General features: G+C 39.5%; 1 protein-coding gene across 1 annotated transcript in view; it reads right to left on the bottom strand.

Annotated features, from left to right (window-relative positions):
• ptprub (protein tyrosine phosphatase receptor type Ub) overlaps positions 1-23,630 on the bottom strand; it is a 153,360-nt gene that overhangs the window by 103,565 nt on the left and 26,165 nt on the right. The window contains exon 2 of the mRNA XM_079692435.1: positions 6,282-6,413. Within this exon, the coding sequence (XP_079548561.1) occupies positions 6,282-6,413 (132 nt within the window). The remainder of the gene's footprint in view (positions 1-6,281; positions 6,414-23,630) is intronic.

Here is a 23,630-nt window from a genome sequence, read left to right as displayed (position 1 = left end):
CAAACTGAATTTTAAGAAACGCATGAAATATGTCTGTTTTCAAACAACTTACCCAAGCCCAAGAGTTTGTGATCTACTTCCATTCAGAGAGAGCTGGAGCAAAGTGTGGCCACAGAGGAGCAGAGGAGCTTGGGAAATATCCAAACACACATACTAAAACCATCCACAGCATTCACGCATACAGGGCTAACTCTAATCTCAAGATAACCAAAGAGGGAATGTGTGACTAGCAGAAACAGGAGGATAGCAAAAGTAAAAAAGTAGACTTTAAATACTTAAAGAACAGATTCAAAGCCTAGTAGAAATGTCTACAATAAAGTTGATGTGTAATATTTTGCTTACTAAGAAGTAACAGTTTGAAAAAGTGATAAACAATTCAGGTCAGTTTTGCGAAGTCCCCTGTAACTAAAGCTCTGTCCTTACATTAACCTTGCAGATCAATATTAGCTCTACATACAAGAAGCTATTTGAAATATTGATCGTTAAATATGGTGGAACTGTGATTGAATGTTCTGCGCACAGTGTAGTGCTGGACAGTACATGTTGATGTATTCATGTTCCCCAGTGGATACATCTCAATGATTTTGGTGACTAACTATGCTGAATATGTTAAAATACTCAAGCTTGTCACATAAGGCCAATTATGTGTGAGCAAAACTCCAAATTCAAGCAGCAAAGATTCAACGTAATTGTAGCCGTCAACCACATGGCCTTTTTCATGAGCTAAGCCATTATGCTTTAAGTGACCGTCCACTTCATCTCACCTGAGTTAAGGTGAATCACCTGGAAAGTCTATTAGGCTACAATCCTGAGTGTGCTTTCCGAGCCTCAATTATGTTGTTAAACCTGCAACCTTACACATAAAAGTCCTCTAGCTGTCCCTCTAAAGCGACACTAATTAGAAGGGAACTAGAGGCAAAAGGGGCCTGTATTACCATACCTCCATTTCACCTGGGTGTCTGAGTGTGTGAGCAGAAAACAGAGAATAAAAGAAGCGGGCGCAGAGCAGATAGTCTGCAGCAGCTGGCACAAAGTCTGCTCTAAAAGCCAAATAAGTCATTCACAAGCCTCTCGACCTTGTTGAGAAGGTGTAAAGGGAGCTTTCCTGAATAACATTTTAATTAAGTTGGTATATTTCGAAAGCTTCTGTGTGGTGACGGGCATTTATATAACACATCAGTGATCAATAAATATAATCTTCTTTGCCTTGAGGTAATGAGTCGTAAGCAATTATCCCGGTAAGCCACGGGCGTCCGGTCCTGAGCCACAGAAGCCTCTGCAGGTTTTCATTCCCACCAAATACCACAGCTGTCGATTTCACTAATTAGTTCCTCCCTCTCTGACTGAAGGTGTGTTGATCACTGAAATCAGCTGGTGGAACGTTTGGCTGAAACAAAACTGCGCAGACTCCTCTACCTCCGTCCTCTGCAACCAAAGTTAAATGATAAATAAAACACTCGAGCAAGAAGATGTTAAAAAGTTCCTCCTCTTGATCTGAACAGAAGATGCCATATCCTTCCTGAGAGTACACAACAGAGCGCTTTATCTCATCATCGCACAGTGCTAGCCTTGAAGCGGAGCTTTACCTGGGAAGCTGATACATTGATTAAGCCACTACATGACTTCTTTTTTTTTTATTAAGGTTTACTCAACCGTACCTTCATCTGTTCTCCCTCCTTTTTCAAACATTAACAGAAATATACTTCATCAGTCTAGAGAGAAGGAGTTATTTCTCCCCAACCAGGTTAGGAGATTTGGAGAACGTGGTTATTGTTCTTTGACATGAATTTGCAATTTGAAAAAGCTTGACTTAATAATTGCAGGAGCTTTTGGACTTTGATTACATTTATCATCATCAACAGCATCTTAAAGTGACATTGACACAGTGACGGTTGATTTCCTGGTTAAAAACAACAACTGTTGCCGATTAACTTACCCAATTGTAGCAAATAATGCTAAATATGTGAATCTTGTGCCTGGTTAATATGTCTTTTGTATTATTTGGTCTCTATGCGTTGACCAAAGATTTCATCTTTTTTTTTTACATAAATGATCTAAACGACTGCAAATACAAGTAGACAAAACAGCACATTTCCTCTACTCCTAAATAAAAAACGTTCTGAAGGACGTCTATGGCCACTATATCCCCCTCGCTATAAGCGTTATAAGAGAAAACCAACTGAGTTTGGAGTCCACGATAAATGGAGGCCTTTAAATGAGATGATATATTTATGCTGCATATATATGGTAAATGCACACTGCTGGAGGGGAGATGTGGAGGACGGCAGTGTAATAGAGTATTAAAGCAGCGAGGATGGCTGGTCAGCTCTGATAACAACGCCCTCTCCTACAGGGGAGGTATCTCCGTCTCCTCGCTCTGCCTAATCCTTTCTCAGATGCAGATGAATCTCGGGTCGCTGTCAATGACACGTGCGCACTCGTGTGCAGCTGGTCTGTGGCGCGCCCGTGGCCAGGCAGGGGTGAGAGGTGACAGATAATAAAGGGCAGAATATATGACTTTGCCCTCCATCGCCGACTGGCAGAGGAAGCCAGAGATACAGATGGAGGTCTGCGTGCTTTACTGTATGAATAGGCTCTTCTGAGGTCATCACATGACACGATTGACCAGGCTCTGACCCCAGGACAACGCTTAGAGCCATGCTTAATTTGAATCTTAACCTTCCCCAGAGCTGAGGCCGCATCAAACTTTAGAGCCTATTCAGAATGTCTCTGGGTATTTATGTAAGGATGTATTGTGCAAGTGGCTCATAAAACAACCGGTCAATTGACTCTGTAGCTTGTTGCAATGCGATGTACAAATACAGATGGAGCTAGATCACAGCCGGCAGCAAAACCCAGTTTTAGAAGTTACACTGAATGGTGAAGCTGGACAGCATGGGAGACATCACAAAAAGAAAGAAGATTAGCAGCAACACGTGGTAATAGATAAAAAACATAATTCAGCTCTATTTCAGTATCTTCATAGAATTGCTGTATGGCTCAGCTGGAAAGAAAAGCCCCGATTTGTGGACATCCAAGAGACAGTTTTTGTATCCCTGCTGAGATGGACTACCGAGCAAATGTTTGTGCTCAGTGGCACTTCAACAAGAACGAACACCTTGCACAGCGTTTAATAGAGAGCCTTTCTGTCGCGCTCACATATTCCAATGACTGAACTCAAAGGGGAACCTAACAAATCTTACATATCAAAGTTTGCAGGTGTTGGGGAGAATTACTGGAAACTAGGGCTGCTCGATTATGGCAAAAATCATAATCTCGATTATTTGCGTCGATAATTGATATCACGATTATTAAAAACGATTATCCATTTACTTTGAAAACATCAATTTATGTATGTTTTTAACATTTGATTACCCTGAACTTTAAGTATACTGTAATTCAACTGAAAAAACAATTAAAAAAAGATTTAATTTGAAAAAATAAAAAATAAAGTAACACAAAAATAATTGTTTTCGTAATGGTTGCAAGCCATAATTGTAATTGCGATTAAAATACGATTAATTAAGCAGCCCTACTGGAAACCAATGTGTAAAGCCTTTGGTGACTCCAGAGGTAGCTTCGAAAAGTCTGATAACTACCCCAAGTGATGTCACCTGAGTCAGTAGCCCACTACCTCTCTCTGCGTGGCTCTCTCTACATTTCCCTTCAATAAATAATTGTAGAATTTAAGAATTCTGTATAACCTCTTTAACTTCCTAAGTAATGTTTCAAAAATGTTTCATTGAATTGCAATGTTAAATGGGTGTAGTAGTCTTGTAAAATTAAACATCAAGCCTCCGATAGACTGTTGCTCACAAGATATTTTACTATTTAGGATCACAAATGTTTTCTCAGCCATGTCTCCTGAGCCTGAAAAAGAATAGAGGTAGAACTTTCCAATTCCTTAGCAGATTATCCCTATTTTGTCGACAAGTGCTCTGGAGTCAACAGTCCCCTTTCCCACCTCTACCTGTCTCCTTCAAACAATTGCATCCCCGTTGCATCTATTCAAAGAATCACAATAAATAAAGAAAAAGGCAGCTCTATGCTGTTGTTTCTTTGTGTGAGAAAATTGCAGCAGTCTAAAAACGATGCTGTTGTTTTTGGCATGCTATTTGCTTCTGGCAGGCTGACGAAAACGTTATGTTGGCTGATGATTCTGTAGCCATGAAAAAGTTATTCTTTTAATCACCTTAGTTCTGCTGGGAAAATATAGACATCATAACTGTTGACCCGTTTAGAGAAATCAGATCTAACAAGGTGGTCAAATAAAACAATGAGCTAATTTTGAGGCTTCTAAAGTCTTTAACGGATCTTTCCTTGAAGATACCCTGCAACCCATTATTGGCTATTGCAGCAGAGACATAATGTTTCAAGATAATGAATCTGACTTTCAGAAAACGAGGTATACTTGACATGCAGACGCCTTCTTCTTTACAAGGTCATCATACTGCAAGCCTGACTTGTTCATTAAAACTGTGAGAGATTTCAAGAATTTCAATAGCAACACTGGCACCTCCGATCTTATTCAAAATAGCAGGGAACGTGATCAAAAAATTGTTCATTCCTATTAAGACCTCCTCGCATTTTATCTCTTTTTTTCCCCAAGACTATTTTATCTTTCATGGGAACGCTATTCCCTAATTTCTCCTGGGAGCCACAAGCAGCAGCTATCTCAGCTGTGTTTACTAATCTTCCCTCGACACCAGTTTCTCAGCCCCACAAAGTTAATAATGGTCCAATGTAAATAGCCTTATCTCATAAACTCTTGTTATCCCCCCACCTTGGCTGCCCAATGTGATACACGGTAACAAGTCAACACAGGGGGATTAAGCCAGAGAGGAGGGAGAAAAATAATCCTTCTGCAGTAAGACTATCAAACTAAAATACCACAGTTGAAATGTCAAGGTTGGCCTAACGAAGGGACAGTGCTGTCACTGTACAATGACACCAATCATGTGAAGAACATGAGTAATAAACTGCCTCTGGTGCGGGGCTAAAGGATGAGTAGATAATAAATGAAACAGTATTTGTCTCCTGGTTCTGAGAAGTCATCGATCGAGAGTTGATGCTCAAAGCCTCTCCTGCCCTCTCGCCATGTGCAGATTACAGTACCTGCCTCATTCCACCTGTGCATGTCTGTTCTACTGAAGGCACCCAATCACTATAAATGCCATGGCAGTAAGTTTTAATTACACCCAAAGGGAATAGTATTAATTATCCCATAGCCTGCTGTGAATTGGCTAGTGGCTGCAGGCAGATTTTTAACTTGAATGCTGATGATGTGGAGGTGAATGAGGTTCAGTTTAATAGTTTAGGATACATTTGGGATTTATCAAGTTCCAAAAAATACCGCCATTTATCCCTGCAGGACGTTTTTGACCGACCATTTTCACAGGCTACTTCAGATCTTTTTTTCCAAAAGGATGGCGTGTTCTTTCAATTATTACTTTTTCATATAGCCATATCTGATTGTGTCTTATCTTGTCATCTTTACATCTGTTCCTCTTAGCTTATCCATCTATATTTATCCCTCATTAACTGTCAGTCCTTTCTTCCACTGATCATGCAAGTTTGTTCTCTCTCGCTCTCATATACAATTAAGTACATGTTTTTTAGTCAAATTGCCTATATCATCTCATAGATTGATTGATTTATTATACCCAAGGGAGGCCAGGCTCCTAATCATACTGCAAGTATCCACAGTCTAAGTATTTTTAGCACTGCTGCCATTGATATTTCTGCTGAGAAGCTGAAACAGCACTCTTCTCTTTGTCAGATCCCTGTAGGTATTTGTTAATGCAGCGATAGAGGAGCGCCTTATAAACTATGCATACCATCTCCCTCTGGCAAACACCAGGAGAGAGCGTGATTGCAAGAAAATGCTGGTTTCCATTAGTCCTGTGAGGCTGGTTAACATAAAATTATCCTTAGGGTTAGCGGGAAGCAGACAAAACTGGGGTGAGTGCTTCATTAAAGCTGCAGCATAATGGACACTGCACATCTCTAAAGGCTGATTTGCAGTCCTACTTTTCCGATATGTCAGCCTCACAAACAAAAGTCCATTTATTTTTCTGATAATTTAAAAAGAAACAGAAGCACACAACAAATGCTGCAATGTCTCAAGAATTAGCCTCTGGTCCTTTGCCCCATGAACTCTTACTTGCGGGGGTTTCAGATTAATGGCAGGCCAAACTCCTTCTCAGCTCCTTTCTAATCTGCACACCAACAGACTTTAAACTACACAAAAAGGAACAACTGAAGCAGAGGGTAGCACTCACCTCGCAGGAGGTCAGGGCTGGCATAAGGTGAACTGTACGTCCGAAACAGCAGCCAATCAAAGTCGTCCTCCTCCCCCTGGGTGAAGTCACACAGACTGGGGTCTGAGTCCTCTTCGAACGTGCAGCCGGCCGCTGAAAGAAGAAAATGAAAACAATGGCCATCAGTCAAAGAAACATTGTTAAAAACAGATCGACCTCACTGATGAGACAGTGCTGCAACTAACAATTATTTTCATTTTTGATTCATTTGTGAATTGTTTGCTTCTTTTAAATTGGACAAATTGTACATCAATCAGTCACAAACCCTCATTTGAGGAGCTAGAATCAGAGGATGTTGAAATGAATGCTTAAAAATGTTTGTTTTCACAACTCAACATTTCTTAATATAAAAGAGCTTTGGTGTTGTTTTTGTTTAATTTCTCTGAACCTCTTAAGAGGCTTTACCATTAGTCTAAAGCATTAGTTTGAATGGTAAATATCATCCTGAATTCAAGCCCACTATCCTATGTCAAACACACAGTTTGTTGTGCATCAAAGTTGTTTTAAATATAATTCGTTCACATGTGCACAAATGCTCTCAGGCAAACAACAAATCAAGCAATGAGCTGTAATTACTCCAGACTTGCACAAAGGAACACAATCCCAGGCTGAAGCGATAATTGTCCCTGCATCAGAGGAGAATTACCCCTCCCATAAAGCATCCACAAACAGAACTATATATCCCAAAGACTATTCACAAAGGCATTCAAATAGTATAATAAACATTTGGTGAAAGTGGTTACCCTGGGGAATATAGTGATTATCATAATACCCCACAACCTGCTATTCCATGCGCCAAAAAAGCTAATTTTTTCAAATTATATTTAATAGCTATGGCTTTAATGGCCTTTGGGTCCTGAATAATGTGTTTCAGTTCTGCATCTGTTGCCATATTTCACATTAGTCCATTGGTGTGAGAATTACAGGGTAACAGTGGGCAGTTTAAACAGCCCAGTCATAATACCAGAGCCTGTTTCAGGAATAATTGGAGCAGGACAGCACGAGACATGACATGCTAATGATGGGAATAACCATGAGCAGCTCCTGAAGGTGACCCCTTTGGTGTGCTGCTTTATGGCTGCCCATTGTTTTCCCTAATCCACCATTAAACAAATGGTCTCAATATGACAGGCTGCTGAGTAAAACGCCATATTCACTGTAGTGAGGATTTATAATTCTCTTTTTTTACTACCAATTTATAATAGCCACAGCGTCTAGTCATTAACAGGTTACTGCGATTGATGGACTGGTTTAGTTGTATTACAGTCCAATGGAAACGAGGGCACAAGAAAAATATATAGGGTTGCCAATGCAATTCATCCAATAGGTTGGCAAAATTGGTTCTGACAAAAATATTATGCATGTACTTTTTGCTATACAGACATTTCTTCTGGTAGTGATTGACACAGGCGGTGCAATTCGATGAGTGAATTAGTAATAATACAAGAATAAAATGGCAGAAGAAACTGGGACATTGAGCTGGTTATAAAAATAGTCTGGCTGTGTGAAACCAGCAAACCTCCAGCAGCCATTGGTAATTAAAAAAACCTTTTACCTTACAGTGCTGTTCTATATAAACCTATTTTCCCCTTGCCAGAAAGCAGCATGAGATACCAAAGAAGTTGTTGCTGCCTGTTTAAAAGGGTAACAGTTTGTCCGAGGTGTTGAACTTTCCCCAGACGGTGTGTTCACTGCAGCACAAACACTAGGGATGCCCTTGCATAAAGCCAACACATTACATTGCTCTTGCTCCTCCAGTGATTATACGATAACACCGGAGCATATCTCCCATCGTGTAAGCTCGGTCTATAGGGTGATAGTGAGAGCCATCCAGCAGAGGGAGGGAGTGTGGGTTTATCCCTCAGGGTTTGATTTATTGCCCCGTGCAGGGCTGTTACTGCACAGATCTGCTGTTAAGGCCAGAGGTTAATTGTCCCGCATCGGGGTCTATTTCTAATAGAACAGCCAGAGATATGGGACCTGACACATCCAAACGCTGGCACTATATTATTCCCCGCTGCTTCAGTAAATGAAGCCTGCAGACTCCTCCCTACAAGAGTCTCATCATCCGGAAGAAGGAAGCCGGGGCCAGCGCTGCCCAGGAATGTCATCTCCTCCCAACACACCCCGGGAGGGATCCAGCTCATCTATCAAGACAAAACACACTCCCTCCTCAGGACCGATGGGAGTGTGGGGTGTCAGTGACCATTTTTTACCTGAATAATTATCGCATAATTTAGTGCAATGACCAGTGCAAAGTCAGACACTGCCAAGATTTTATGGCTGAGGTGAAGACATGTTTCATAGTTTGGTGGTGCTGATATAAATCAACCTGTGCATTAAATCTAAAGCTTTGTATATATCATAACAATCTTTATTGTTATTTTACAGTAAATATAGTTATCGAATGTCACTATTTCATACTTGGAGAAACACTTTCCGGAGAACAAATTAATGAAAATCATTGGGCCTGTATCATTACAGTGTTTATGAGACTGTAGATGGATGTGTCTGATCTACTTGCCAGGCTTGTGAGGTAGGCTTATGGAAATATCATGCAGTGTATCTTCTGGGCAGTGAAATAGAAGAACAGATTGATAAAAAAATGTAAGAACAAGCCAGGAAAAACTTGTTTGAAGATTGCAGTATCAGAAGAAAACATTATCGAAACAGCTCTGCAGTGTGCTCAGCCTGTTGTGCCCTGTGTGCAGTACAGCCCTGCACTGTATGAAGGAAACAAGCAGGGAGGGAGGGACATAAAAGAGTCTGGAGATGATGAGGGAGTGGGGGGGGGGGGCAATTTATAGCCTAATATGAAAGAGATATTTGTCACTTTTTAGATTTGTCACTGTTTAAACACTAATGCCTGTGTTTACTGTGAACCCACACAGATAACTCCATAAATACATTAATACAACCTCTTCGACTTTATAGCAAACCAAAATAAACTTCACATTTACTCTGTGCGAGTGATGGACCACACAGTCAGAGGATGGATGCAGTAGCTCCTTTTGATTTCATAAGGACATAAAAGAAGGTGGCAACTTGTTTACCAGACATTCCAATTTGCCACCGCATTTGTGCAGGTCTGTTAAAATGTTCCCTCACTTTCATACATGCGGTTAATCAAATCTGGGAGACTCTCTCTGAAAGTATCACTTGTTAGTGTCACATATTTCCCTTCATGTTGGATTGGTTATCTCTCTCTCTGTTTACTTGTATAATCCCTTGCCTTGTTATCTAATTAGAGTGTCAGCTATGCACAGTGAGTTTCAGAATCAGAGGCTCTGCTTATCCCTTTTATTTGCATATGTTTTGAGCATAAGGAAGCTGGCCTAAGCTTATTTAAGGTGTTACTTTTCCAACCACTTTCCACTTGAATAAATCAAAACACAGCAAAATTGTAATCGTATGAAAACAAAAGGGGCTGAGCCCTACCTCACAGTATGAACAACAGTTGCTGATATTTTAAATTAGAGCCACATTAATAAAGCAACTAAATCAACAGTGTTCTGTCATCAAAGTGCAATCACAAAATGTTCATATTTTCTTTTCTAAAGTTTCCAAGAAAAGAATGATCGGTCATTAAATACAGAAAGCAATCATTTGAGCTGAACAATGCATTTAATCTTTTCACTGCCGTCCTAAAGATCTAGTGAGGTGAGTCAGCGGAATAAAACAGTCTAACAAAACCGGGCAATTACGTACACATTGTAAATACTGTAAGTAGTACATGTGTGAGTACCACATTTAAAGATATTAAAAAGATCAAATAATGATGAAGATTGTTTCAAAAAGCTCAAGTTATACAATAATAACACAATGCTGGGCCCTTCTATCTTAATACTTTGCATGTGACAGGAGCCATCCCGATCTCACTCCTGTGGCCATGGCCTCTATAACAGCCTATAAAATGTTATATTATGTCAATAAATAACAATTGAAAAAATGTGAAATGATAAATTAAACCAGATGGGAATGTCTGTTTTTGGCTAATCCAACAAGTTTAACACTGCTAATGCAATAAAACTATGCACAGCAATGTATTACATCTATAACAATCCAATAAATCTATTCAATACAGTTATTGCCGACAAGGGAAAGCTAGAGATATTAAAGCAAAACCTTCTATGGTAAAATAGCTAAATTGCTGACATTGAACACATTTCATAGTTTCACACTGTATATACAATGGCCTTCGTACTTGCAGTATTAAATAAGTGTAAAGTAAATGTGGTAACCATAAAAGAATACACACAGAACAATATTCTGCTCTATCTCCACTTTAGAAAGTCTACAAATTGCTGAAGTAACCCACAAATTGACCGTTGTCAGCAGAGTCCTTCATATAAAGTAACATGATCAGTGAAGTCCTGATATTTCCTCTAAATGGGGCAATCAATGATTGTGTTTCTGCACATAGCCGTGTCTCTGGCTGTTCTCAAACAACACCTTATTTACCTTGGCTTGAATGTAGAGTTTAATATTAAGTGTAGAGCGTGCTTTAAATAACCACAGTGCAAAAAAGCTGAGAGCAGAATGTCAAGCTAACATATAGTTTGACGCATTGGGATAATATTGCTTTTTTTTGTCCAGTGTTAAATGTTTAGATTGGTATCATCTACATATTCGTCAATTAAATATAAAGCGACAGGAAAAAACTGTATTTTTAGCCTACAGCACATAGACTGGAGACAGCTAGAAAACAAACTGTGCAGGGCATGAAAAGGAAGCCCACAATTATTACATGTCATTTGTTAGACGCTTTTATCCAAAGCAACTTACATACATTCAGTACTGTGGACAACTCCCACAGGAGCAATTTGGGGTGAAATGTCTTTCCCGGGGACACAACGACATGCTGACTGCAGTGGGACTCGAACTTGCTATCCCCTGATTAGAAGTCCAGCACACTATCCACTGAGCCACAGATAAAATCTTTCCAAAAGGCTTTTTCTTTTCCCTAACATAATGGATAAACAAATATGGTTCCAAGATTCAAGTTGAAAAACGTACATCACTGGTTCAAAGGAAAAAAAAAAAATTCAGACAAAGTAAGTGTGATGACACAGCTGCGTACTCCTGTGTTCTTGGATATAAAACCCTCCAGACGTATTGTCTGAAACAATGTCCTAAAGATGGAAAACCAACCAGTCAATTTCAATCCACAGTCATTTATAACAAAAATAGTAAAAGCTGATGTGTGGGCTCCGGGAACCCATTTGCAACCTTTGCTTTAATGTCAATTCCAGTCTTTGCCCTTAATTATCTGGCAGTCAGGATAGGTAATGAACACGAGAACCTGTGAAGTCGCCTGGGAAATGTGGCATGATGATGAGGCACGGATGCTCGTCGTATCATCCTCAACTAATGAGAACTAGACCATGCTGGAAAGTACCCGAGACCTCTGCCACTCCACGCAGAAAACCCCATCGGAGGCTGGTGTGACGGAGTGTGTTGCTGGTGGGGATCCAGGTAGGAGCGGGTGAGTAATACTGGAGAGAGTTACAGGGAAGAGAGTAGCTGATTTGCATTGCACTGAGTGTGGCCCGATTCATCAGCAGGAGACAGGTATATTTATTCTCTACAGAGGCTCTCCTCCCCAGCACTCCTCTGCCTGCCTCTGAAAGCCATCCATCCCCACACCTGAATACGCAATGAAATCCTCCTGCTACCTCCCCGGGCATTAATAACTCAATCCAGGTGGCTGCATGGGCCCGGTCTCACACAGAGGGACGGGGAAGAGATTGAGAAAAATAAAGGGTTGGAGAAGGTGAACAGGTAGAGTAGAGGTGCTGCCGAGCTTCAGGGTAGACTCCACTGAAATACACTGTAAGAAAATATTGAATCTCAGATTACTAATCTTGTGGTTTTAAAGAAGGATTACCCTCCCACCACTGTTAATTAGTTCTTATACTCTCCTTGTATTTTTGAAAAAAAACAACAGCCTTACCTTAATATCTTTTTAAAAAATGACACTATTGGTAACTCTAAAAGTTCCCAAAAAATGTGAGATGGTATGCTTCAATCTAGCGTAACCTTGTAGATCGACACACACAAAAATATATCGTCTTTTTATTCCACACGTTTAGTTTCCTTGTCAAAACCTGGTGCCTACATTACCCAAAATGGTCATAGATTCAGTCCCTTTTAACTTCATCAATCAATCAATCAATCAATGTTTATTTATATAGCCCAATATCACAAATGTTACATTTGTCTCAGTGGACTTCACAGTTTGTACAGAATATCAGTATGACAATACGACACCCTCTGTCCTTAGACCCTCACATCGTACAAGGAGAAACTTCCAGAGAAAACCCCACAGTTCACAACCTAAGATTATTTTTCATTTGCAAATGTGTAGTTTTCAGCACCACTAGTGACTCAAGTGACATCATTTAAAGCAATAATAAGATATTGCTTAGCTTTTTTAAATAAATATTATTTTCATATGGCACCCAAAGTGTAATAAAAAACTTCTAACCGAAAACATGATGTGTCCTGCTACGTTATATTTCATCCATCCTTTATTTTTGGACCAAGTCCCTGTCATTTTAAATGATGCATTTAACTAACATTTAGCCTCTACACTGAAGGCAGGAGCTTCTGTAGGCTATAACACGCTGTCTGAATTCATAACATTCAATTACTCAACAGCATTTCTATTTCTCATAACTCTGGGATGAGAAAAAGTTCCCTACCCTTCCTTCAGGGTCTTTCTTTCCACCCTCCCCCCAATCATTTCCATGATTGAAGGAAAGGCATACACATACACAAGAACGCTACCCTTTTCATCTTCTGAGAGTGAACAATGACACAAAGGGTTCCTACAGTTGTACTCACTCTGAATATAAAGATAACAGTCAGCCGCGCTTCATCTTGAAATTAATTTTGGGATGGAACAATATTACATGCTAGATGTTGGGTTGGTGATAAAAGTATCTCGCATGTCAGTGGAATTCAAATCAAAACTATTATTCTTCTATCCTTTCTGTGCTATTCTGAGAGCAGGAATAGGAAGGAAAAACAAGCATGCTGAGACAAAATAAATCAGAGCTTGTTGTCTCCTGTTCTCCGGGAAAAAAATAATAAACAGTAATTATTCCTCTTCCCTGTTCCTTTGGGTCTCTTCCCCCTACAGTAGGAGAAATCTCAGTTCACGCTGCCGATACTATAGTTAATTATCATACTTTCTTTTTCAACATGTTGTTCTATTTTGAGTTGATGTCTTTTTCAGATAGCACTCCATTGCAGTGGATTCATCTTCACTTTGCATTCCTCTTCCACAGAAGACATTCCACGAGTGGTGTTGACAGCAGAGGCCAATATAACAGATCAGCTTCATTAGCAGGAGGATATATCTCCTGTCTTACCGGTCCATTTCCAACATCCGTTTCTGCTTTAACCATGTATGCTCTTTTAGATTTGAGAAACATACAAAAAGAACTCATTTCCACCACGAGTGTCTGCAGAAATGTAGTGGAGGAGGTCCTTGACACTGTGAAGGACAACTTGTGTGTGTGTCTCATGAGTAGAACACCATTGTTACTTTAGTGAGGGATTGAGACAACTGCAGCAGAGGTGCTCTTGTAAGCATAACATATTGAAATGTGTTCAATTTAGCCAAATAATGCATTGTTTAGATTCAGCATCCTGTTTAAATGAGCAGTCAGTGAACTGATAAGTAGATGAACAGAAACGGGCAACACTTTTAATAATTGATTACATTTTGTAGGTTAATGCCAAACATTCACTATAATGCCGGATGCTTCTTTCTGGTTAATTTCAAATATTCAGTTTGGTTGGGTTTAAGATCTGATTTGAAATGAGTAGTCAAATAATTGGTTAGTTCATCTCCAGAACATTTTTCAGAAGCTGCTTTAAAAATCCATTAATCATGTCAGTGATACTTAAAGCAAACATGCCAAATATGATCTCATTTAAACTTCTCAAATGTGAAAATATTGAGCTTCTCCTCATTATATATAATCCTTGATATCTCATGTTTTTGTACTGATTGTGGGAAAAAAACATGGATTTTGAAAACGTTAACGTGGGTTCCGTGCATTACATGACTATGCCATAACAACAAATGCATTTTAATTGTTTGAAAAAGATCATCAGTGCATGGATAAAGTAAAAATAAAGCAACGACAGGATAGACTGAATATCAGAAAAACAGTATTCAAGATTTTCAAATATCAAAATCCAAGACCAGAGATAAAGATTGGGTTTACAAGTACTTCCGAAGTTATTGAATTAACATACAAATTGCTTTTTCCCCCTTTCATCTCCTTTCTTATCACATATTATATATTCATATTCATTCGCAAAAAAGTTTTCCAACTGGACTTCTATAGCAGCACATGCCAACATTATTTGTACTCTGCCATACTGCACACATATACTGCACACATATACTGCACACATATACACCTCACTTGTACAATAATTAATGTATTTAATTCAGATACTAATATGTTAATCATAATGATTCATAATCCATCTTAGCATTATGAATCAAATAGTTATTATTATAACATTCTCTACACTATGATGTGATCCAACAGTGCTTAGGAGGTGATTATGTATTATATGTCAAACGAAACACATTTTCGTGTTACTCATCAGGGCGCTAACACCTCCAGGTCCTCTTTTAAAGAGTTGCATTGGAAGATATGCAAAGCTAAAGAGATTGTTTACGTGAATATGTACATCTGTTAACACTTCCTGTGTGTTGTTGTAACAACTGAACAGCTAAAGTAAATATTTGATGAAGTCACCAGCTTAGCATCTACAAAGCCACGTCCTGGTTCAGAGACGGGTCTCTGTTAAATGATTCTATCAAATCGCTGTTGGTGAGTGAGCTATGTGGGATCCATCAAATGTGCAAAAGGACGACTTCAGGGTTCATTTTAAAAAGGTCATGAGGAGAGTGTCAGAATGTAATGCCCTCCATTATTTGGGGTAAACAATCAATCTCCCACACACAAACTCTTATTTCCCACTCTGAATGACCTCAGCCAACTCCATGAAACTCCTGGCCAGCTGAGCTAACTCCATTTGAATATGCATCCTAATCAAACTGCCTGTAGCGTCCCGACTTGCCGGGAAAAAAAAGAAAAAAGAAACTGGCGTCTATCAACTCTGCTAAACCACATACCCCGTAGCAGCTTCACCGCTCTGCTGCCTGTCAATTCCACTAACACAAAGGCAGCCAATTGCTGTCTCCACAACCTGCAGCCTTTCAATTCCACTAACCCACATATAGGATCACATGAAGGGAGCGGAGCGGGAGTGGAGCATTTCAGTTCCCTCTTTTTCCCTCAAACCGCATTTTTCCTGTTGTGCAAGCTGCATTTCACTAGAGCTGGGTCGATATTAGCGTGATATTAGATGTGTTATCTTTGTCGGTTTTAAATATCTTTAAATGGCATTATAGTCTTTTTCTGCTTTAGAAACTGTATTACACTTAAAGTGATATCATTTTAGGAACGTTTTTGCTCTACCTACTTAGTCATTATATACATATTACTGATTATAATTAATCAAACATCTAATTGTGTAAATATTTTTGTGAAGGCACCAATGGCCATCTCTACACCCTGCTAATATAGCCTTACTGATATTGAGTTTTGTGGTAGAAACATTTGAAATATTAGATTGTTTTCCCATATTGCCCAGGCCTACGCAAATAGTGTACTCTTTTTTACCTTTGTTTACGTTTTCCTTTAAATGTTGCTGTGAACATTATCAGTTTTGTGAAATAAATTACAATATAGTCCTAGATGTTGTATCAACACATAAACCTAATGGAATTTGCAAGTGGTGCACAGGAGGAAAGAAATTGTATTAACACTAGAAATTAGGAAGCATCCACAAGCAAGTTTTTATTCTAAACCAGCCAGGATTGTAATTGTTGAATTACCAGTGAGTGCTGTGTACTGTGTCTGGTGAACCTGTGCATATTTGAGTTTAAAATTATATTTTGTTTCTGAATTTCCTTGTGGCATTAAATATGCATGACAACATTGGCAGCAATCAGAGTTTAAGTTGAAAAAAACGGTATACTGATTATTCCTTAAGAGTACTCAAAATCTGCTACATCAGGACAGTGAAGGTATGGTTTGATCACATTTGATTGACAGATATACAAAGCATCCTCTCTTTTTTCCACATGAGCCCTGACCACATCAAACCAGTGAGAAAAGCAAAGACAGCTAATTAAGAAAATAAATGTTGAGGGCATTTAAGAGACCAATCACATTCAACGTGGCATCCAGGTGTCTGCCTGAACCGTGAAGGCTTCAACTTGACATGGTCTACACCTCAGCTCAGGGAGTCTAATGCTAACTGACACAAGCAAGAAATCTGCATGACAGCAAATGTCACAAACATCGAACACAGTGTTGATGGTCGAGTCAAAATACAGCTAATTAATTATACTGCACAATTTCACAGACTAGGCTATATTTGAATATGTCTTGCATCGCCACAGCTAGGCAGACATACTAGGGAAAATCATTCAGGCCTGACCATTTTAAGGGATTATTAGTGACGAAATGTAGTGACACCTGTGCTGGTGGTCTAAAGATGGGAGCCAAGATGTCAGAAAGGTCTTCATGGCAATAATCAGCTGTATGGAAATATATATTCACTAAACATTAATGCAAAAACAAATATCATCAAGGAAGCAAACCACTTTGTTATGATGTTCTTTTTGCTGATTTACAATAAGGGCACAAAGTGACCTTTGTAGTTTAGATTTAGAATTCCTCTACTATACATACATCGCAATATCTTTAGCCTCAATCATTCACACAATAAACCAGGGGGTAAAATGGTGTTCATGGCATGCACACTATTTTCTGCTAACAATACCAGAATGCAATCTGCCACATTCAACTGCATCGGCCAAACGGCTCGCTGCACCCTCACTGCGAGGGGGACCAAAGTTCCCATCAGCAAAAACACGTGGGTTTGCTATCCTGGCTCCAAAATGGTGGAATGAGCTCCCCATTGAAATCAGGGCAGCAGATAGCTTACACATCTTCCGGCGCAGACTGAAAACTCATCTCTTTCGACTCCACTTAGAGCAATACAATTACTAACAAAGCACTTATATACTAATAAAGAACTGGCTTATCTAAAGCCAGTTGAGTAGCACTTGAAATGTTTTGGCTCTATGAAACCTGATGTACTTATATGATTCTGTTTTCTTCAAGTTTGCATCTTCTTGGTCTAATGCACTTATTTTAAGTCGCTTTGGATAAAAGTGTCAGCTAAATGTAATGTAATGTAGTGTAATGTAATTTAATAAATGCAAAAATGCCTGTGGTGTAAGTGAGTGTGGTTTTCAGTAGCAGCTCTTAACTCCTGTAAAAATAAGCAGAGGAAAAAAGAAAGCAAAAGCAAACTAAACACTGTGTTTGTGTGGGAATTTACACCAAGGGACCAGCTTCATCTCCTGTAAAAACAGACAACCTGGTAATCCAGATGGCTGTGTACACTCAGTAACTGTCCTGAGGGGCGGCTTCTGAACAGCAACGCTAAACCAACTGACAACAAAGTCAATAACAAAACCAATGAAAATAAAAAGGATGAAACGCTTCGGAGGTTAAAAAGTCAAACTCAGCTAAAGAGAGACGCTTATTCACCTTTTAACAGTTCCGTCCTCTCCCTCCAGCCTCCACCTGCTCTGCCACCCTTTCTGGGCTGCCACCCAGCCAGCCGTCACCCTCCACCTGATCGTCCAGTATCCGGGGAGCTCTTATGAGCACATGGTCCTTTGGCCTGCTGTGGACCCACTTCCTGGTGCAGCTGCCACCTGCCCAGTCGCGTGGTGTTTTGCATCAATCTCCTCGCGGCTGGAGCCAAGTGGTCAGTCCAGTGTGGGCTCATATATGCATGCCAGGGTGCATGTGCGCCTCTGTCTGTAAGCATTCATTTGTATGTGCGGTACGCTTGCTGCTGCGGCAGACAGGCCATCACTCAAACAAAGATGGACGTGTTGAGAAATGGGAATAGACATCCAGCGATCGCACATGAGGATGTGCTTTCACACTCCGTCTGAGGGCGGATGATCACAAAGACACCAAATAAACCTAAAACTGTCCTGACTTTCATGGCACTCTGTCAATTTGTATTCCTTCTTCCATTCCTAAGAGGTGAAGCAAAGAAGTGATTAAACAGACCTTAAGTCTAAGAGAGTCGAATGTCACTGCTTACATACTGTATGTGGCTTTTTAAACTGTTATTTGTTGAGTGTTAGGCCACTTAACCTGTCGTGAACTGGTCATTTTGCACTGCAGCATCACTCTTTATTTGTAAAGAACCAGACTGAAAGACTAGACTGTGTTAGTTCAGCTGGTCTTTACAGCAGATGTGGAATGTGTAGAAATCAGAGCTAGGTCCAGTAATGGCCAAACTAGCAGCCCACTGATACTCCGAATCAATCTGTGGGTTGTTTTTTTGATGAGTTCCAGATACTCCGTTAGAAAAAACAGCAGCATTTCTTAGAAGCCGGGGCGGATTTTGGGTCATGAAGTGTTTTTTTAAACATAATAAAGAAGCGTGTCTGAGTGTTTCCACTATTCTCTTAGGGACTAATCAGTGAGTGTCTGCTGTCGACTTCATGTGAGGAGAGAAAGGAGAGGATCAGGGCGCAGAGAGCTGGCTGTGATGAGGGGAGACGAGATGAGGACAAAACCATGTTTCAGCCATGGCAGGCCGAGTGAAGAAGGCAGAAACAAAACGCCATGTTTAAAGTCATTAGCCATTCCTCAGTCATAGCACTTGGAAGACAGATTCAAAGCTGGGGAAAATGTGTAAGTGGAATATACCATTTTGTGTGGAAAATACCTTTTAAACCAATTTCTATTCTGTCCCAGTTTGCTGTTTAACACATCAGACGTTAGCAAAGACACCATGAATATCCAATTCACACCTGAAGAAACTGCATGGACAAGGAAAATAATAGTCTTTTGAAATCAAATATTATTGATGCAAAGGTAAAAATGGAATGTAAATCAAACCATCAATTGCATATTTATGTTATACGCTGCAAACAAATATGTAGAAAAGAGAGCTAGAGGGTGAAAGAGAGAAAGATCATAAGGAGAGACGCTCTCTATTGGAGCTCAGCCAGCCAGTACGGGACAGTGTTTGAGGTGAGAAGTCCTGGGGGGAACAGAGAGAGGAACGGCTGCCAACATTTCACCGGATAGAAGGGTAATTAAACTAATAAGCCTATTGTGAGGATGGTGAGGGTTAAAGAATGGGTTATGAGCTCACCCCGGAAAGCATCTCTGTATCTTCTGAGCAGCCAGCACATGCTGAAGCACATTTTCCACTGAGTAATACAAACAAGCAAGAGATGGCCTTTCTACGACTTCACTCTGTCTCATTCTCTTATGAAAGCTCAAAATGTGCCTTTTGCCGAAGAAAAAACAATTCCAGGAGTGTCTCTTCAGCTTCAATCACCGTGCACTTTGTGAACGGTGATGAGTTCCTTATGTGTGCAGAAGAAATTAAAAAGGAGAACACAATGCACCACAACACAATAAATTCTGCACAAAATCAGTGGCCAGCAGTGCTGTCTGCAGCAGGCATCTGTGTTTTTATTGAACTATGAAAAAGGGAGCGTCTAACACCAACTCTGAATGACGGCAGCAGCTGTCTGGCTCTGAAGAAGTGACACGAGGATGGAGATTAAATGAAATGATGACTTAGCCACTTCTTTTTGCTAAATAATATTGAAATATGTGTACCTGCCATTAAAATACTGCTTCATTCAGAATTTTAAACAGACACAACTGTTGAGGTAAAATTCTACAGGTAGGAACTCTGCAGATTTGTCAGATCGTTCTGTTCAACTTCAAATTCAACATGAAAACATTCCAAGAATACAGAGAAAGGTCCATCTGGGCTCCGCAGAGAAATGTGTGTCTTTATACTCATTTTCCTTGAGAAATCCTGTAATTCTGCTGCTGAAGACAACTTAGCAGATCCAAGACAAATTCTAAGAAATGTGCAGAATAAGGACATTTTGCTGGCAGATGAACAGTGCTGGAAGATGGTGAGTAAGGGGTTCATTTGTTATATATGGCTGCTGGCCAGAAGAATAAGGGCCGTGCACACTGAAGCTAATGGACTCTGACTGCACATTCAAATTCCTCAAAAGATTTTGCTTCTTTAACCGACTGTTAAAGGGTAAGTGGTCAAACATTATGCATGACTCCTGAGTGAAAAGGAAAGACAGTTCTTGGAGTTTATTATTGATGGATATTTACCATTTGTATTTGTGTTAATTCAATGCACACATACAAATGGAACGGTTTATTTAAACACTGTTTATGTTTGATACAGGAATGGCTAAATAAAAAATACCATTATGGTTTGCACCGCTTATAAAAAATAAAGCCTTTAGTGCTACATGTGTATAGATGTAATGATGTGTGGGTTATATTTTAAGTGTCTTGTTTTTATGATTTCTTTATTCATTTTAACATGTGTCTGTAAAGTGTATTTGGGTACCTTTCAAAAGGCACTCCTACTATTTACATCCATTACTACTACTTGAATTATTATTATTATGTACTCTGCGTTAAAGAGCCATCTTAAAAAAGATTACATATTGTAATTCCCAAAGGCAGATTAAGAAAGCACACAACATCACTCAGTTTTGCAAACTCCTGCTGCATTTATTCTAACCTTTTCTTGAACAGAACTTTAAGCAGTTTTGGTAAACACCATTCAAACATTCAAAATGGAAATCCCAGTGCAACTTGAAGTAAATGATTATGGCCAGTATCGTACCTAAACATGCAGGTACTAAATATCTGATTGGTGCAGCCATACTCCAAACTACATAATGTATAAGCCTCTCTTTGCAGTAAAACATGAATGTGTATGATCAGGGGAGGTTTTAGCCGGGGGGGCCAACAGGGGCCAGTGTCCCCGTAACACCCCCCTGTGGCTCCCCTCCAAAAAAAAGTTACAATATTACGATTTATTGGAACTAAATCAAATCAGGGACCCGGATGTACAGTGGAGATGAAACTGCTCATTACCTTATAAATGCAAATACTGTTTATGTTTTTTAATTAAATTACTGAAAAACTACTGAAACAAAGGACTGTAACTTAAATTTACCAAAACAAATACCAATTACTGTATTTTATGTTTATTTTACACAATTACTTTATATACTGTCTTTGCCTTTTTAACCCACTTTTATTGTGCCCCTCTCATGAAATAACTGTCCCCAGCCTGGCCCCCCCAGTAAAATTGGTCTGGAACCACCACTATGTATGATATGTATTAGGATTGCAGCAGCAAACATTTCTTAGATATTCCAAGCCTGTGGCGGACTCACTGATCAGCTGCGTTAATGCTGGGCGTAACCCAGAACATTAACAAAGCACACATCAGAGCATGCACAGCCTTCTGATATATCTGCGCCCTGCTGGGCCTCAGCTGCAGATCCTCCCCAGTTGCTTAGCCGTACCGAGGAAAGACCCTACTGGCTAGTTCCGATCTCCTCCTCACATTTAGAGCTGTGGGACACATGCAGAGTCAACGAGAGGTTATGCAGTCACAGATGGCTGCGAGCTCAAACTCCCTGAGAATTGAGAGGAGAGAGTGGGAGCGCTGTGGAGCAATTTGATTTCTAAATGGAGACTTGATGTTTTGTCAGGGTTGGACATCATTTTCCACTGACAGGATAAGGAGCCGACATAAGTGATGCATAGGAGACACTTCTTGCTAACCAGTGATGTATCGGTATGTATAAAAAAAAAACAATGTACAGCTAAAATGTATCTACAATGACCTAGTTCTTGAAGTACTTAGTATTCTCTTTTGAACACTGACAACCATAGATTTGAAAAACCAATTGAAATGCCCACAATCAAATATGTAGCATATTGAATAATCCAAATCATATGATTGGTATGGTATTTATCTTTAAAATAATCATTTAAAGCCACGCTTGTTTCACATGTACTACTTTTTCTTTTACAAATAATGCAATAAAGAACAGAATCCTCTCTCAGGTAATAAGAGACTTTTGAGATAGTATCTGTAGCTGAGGGAAAATACATTTTGTTCTCAAAAAACGTTTCAAAAGCCAAAAGTGTTTTTGTGAGAAAAATTAATTCAAAACTTTTTCCACACTTAGGCTTTAAAGAGGGATCATTTCCACAAACCATTAATGCACCTCAAACACATTTTCTCAGTGGCACATTGTAAAAAGGCTTTTAGCTGCTTTCAAAGACCTATGCGATTTAGTGAAAGGTCAGAAAATAATCCAATCCTTTTTTGAGTGTGTACTTTTTGTACCCCTTAATAAGATCTGCAGTTTTGTGCTATAATATCTTCTATGAACGTGCAAAAGGTCTATGAAAAGGAAAAAAATATATAAAAAGAGTTTAAGAGCATTTTCAAACACAGTTATACAGACGTCATCAAAGGTATCATTTCCTTTCCAATCTTCACATTGGGACTTTTACAGCCGCATGCACAGTCAGAGTATAATGAATAATGAGTTATGTTTCATAATCAGCGATCAAGTAGTTGAAGATTGAAGGTGGAAATACGGTAGACACCTGGCCTGGGGGGGGGGGACGCTTTTTTCTCTAATTTCAGCCTGGCTTCCCGGATAGACCCTCATTTTCCCAGCATGCATGTGTCTAACGTGTGCGCATGACGATGTTCAGAAAGATTCATTCATCTCCTAATTATAAAATCTAATTGTGTTGAAATTGAACAGCCATTGTTTCGTCTGGCAAGTTCTCCTGAAATTGCATTTGAGGACTGCTATTTCATAATAACGCAGGTATGATTCATAGTTTTTGTGTTAATTATTTATGTCCTGTGTGCGCATTCATCTATTGTTCAGAGGGAGTGTGTGTTTGAAGTCGGGGGAAATAATTGGTTGTCATTAATGCTCTTCAATAAATATCATTCAACCATTGCACTTCAAATATGTCAGCAGAAAGTTGAAAAAAACAACAGTATAAAAAAGGTTTGACCAGAACCTGATGAATATCTTCATGGACCTAATATCAGAACCAACACTGACAGAGAGAAATAAAGTCCAATGAAGTCTCTGAAGGTTAATTGGTCAATATGAACTTTGGGAACGTCACAATAAGGCTTGAGGATGAACCCAGGCCCAATGATAGCAGAGGATTTTAAAATACATTCACTCTGGTTGTCATGAAAACAAAAAGGACATTCTCTCAATCTTTCTAACAAGCTTTTCAAGGGAGAGAGAGAGTCCCTCTCCAGCAGCCATCATGGACA

Source organism: Notothenia rossii, assembly GCF_949606895.1.
Source record: "Notothenia rossii genome assembly, chromosome: 7".
Classification (NCBI taxonomy): Eukaryota; Metazoa; Chordata; class Actinopteri; order Perciformes; family Nototheniidae; genus Notothenia; species Notothenia rossii.
Note: the sequence above shows the minus strand (reverse complement) of the source record. Positions and strands in the feature narration are given on the sequence as shown.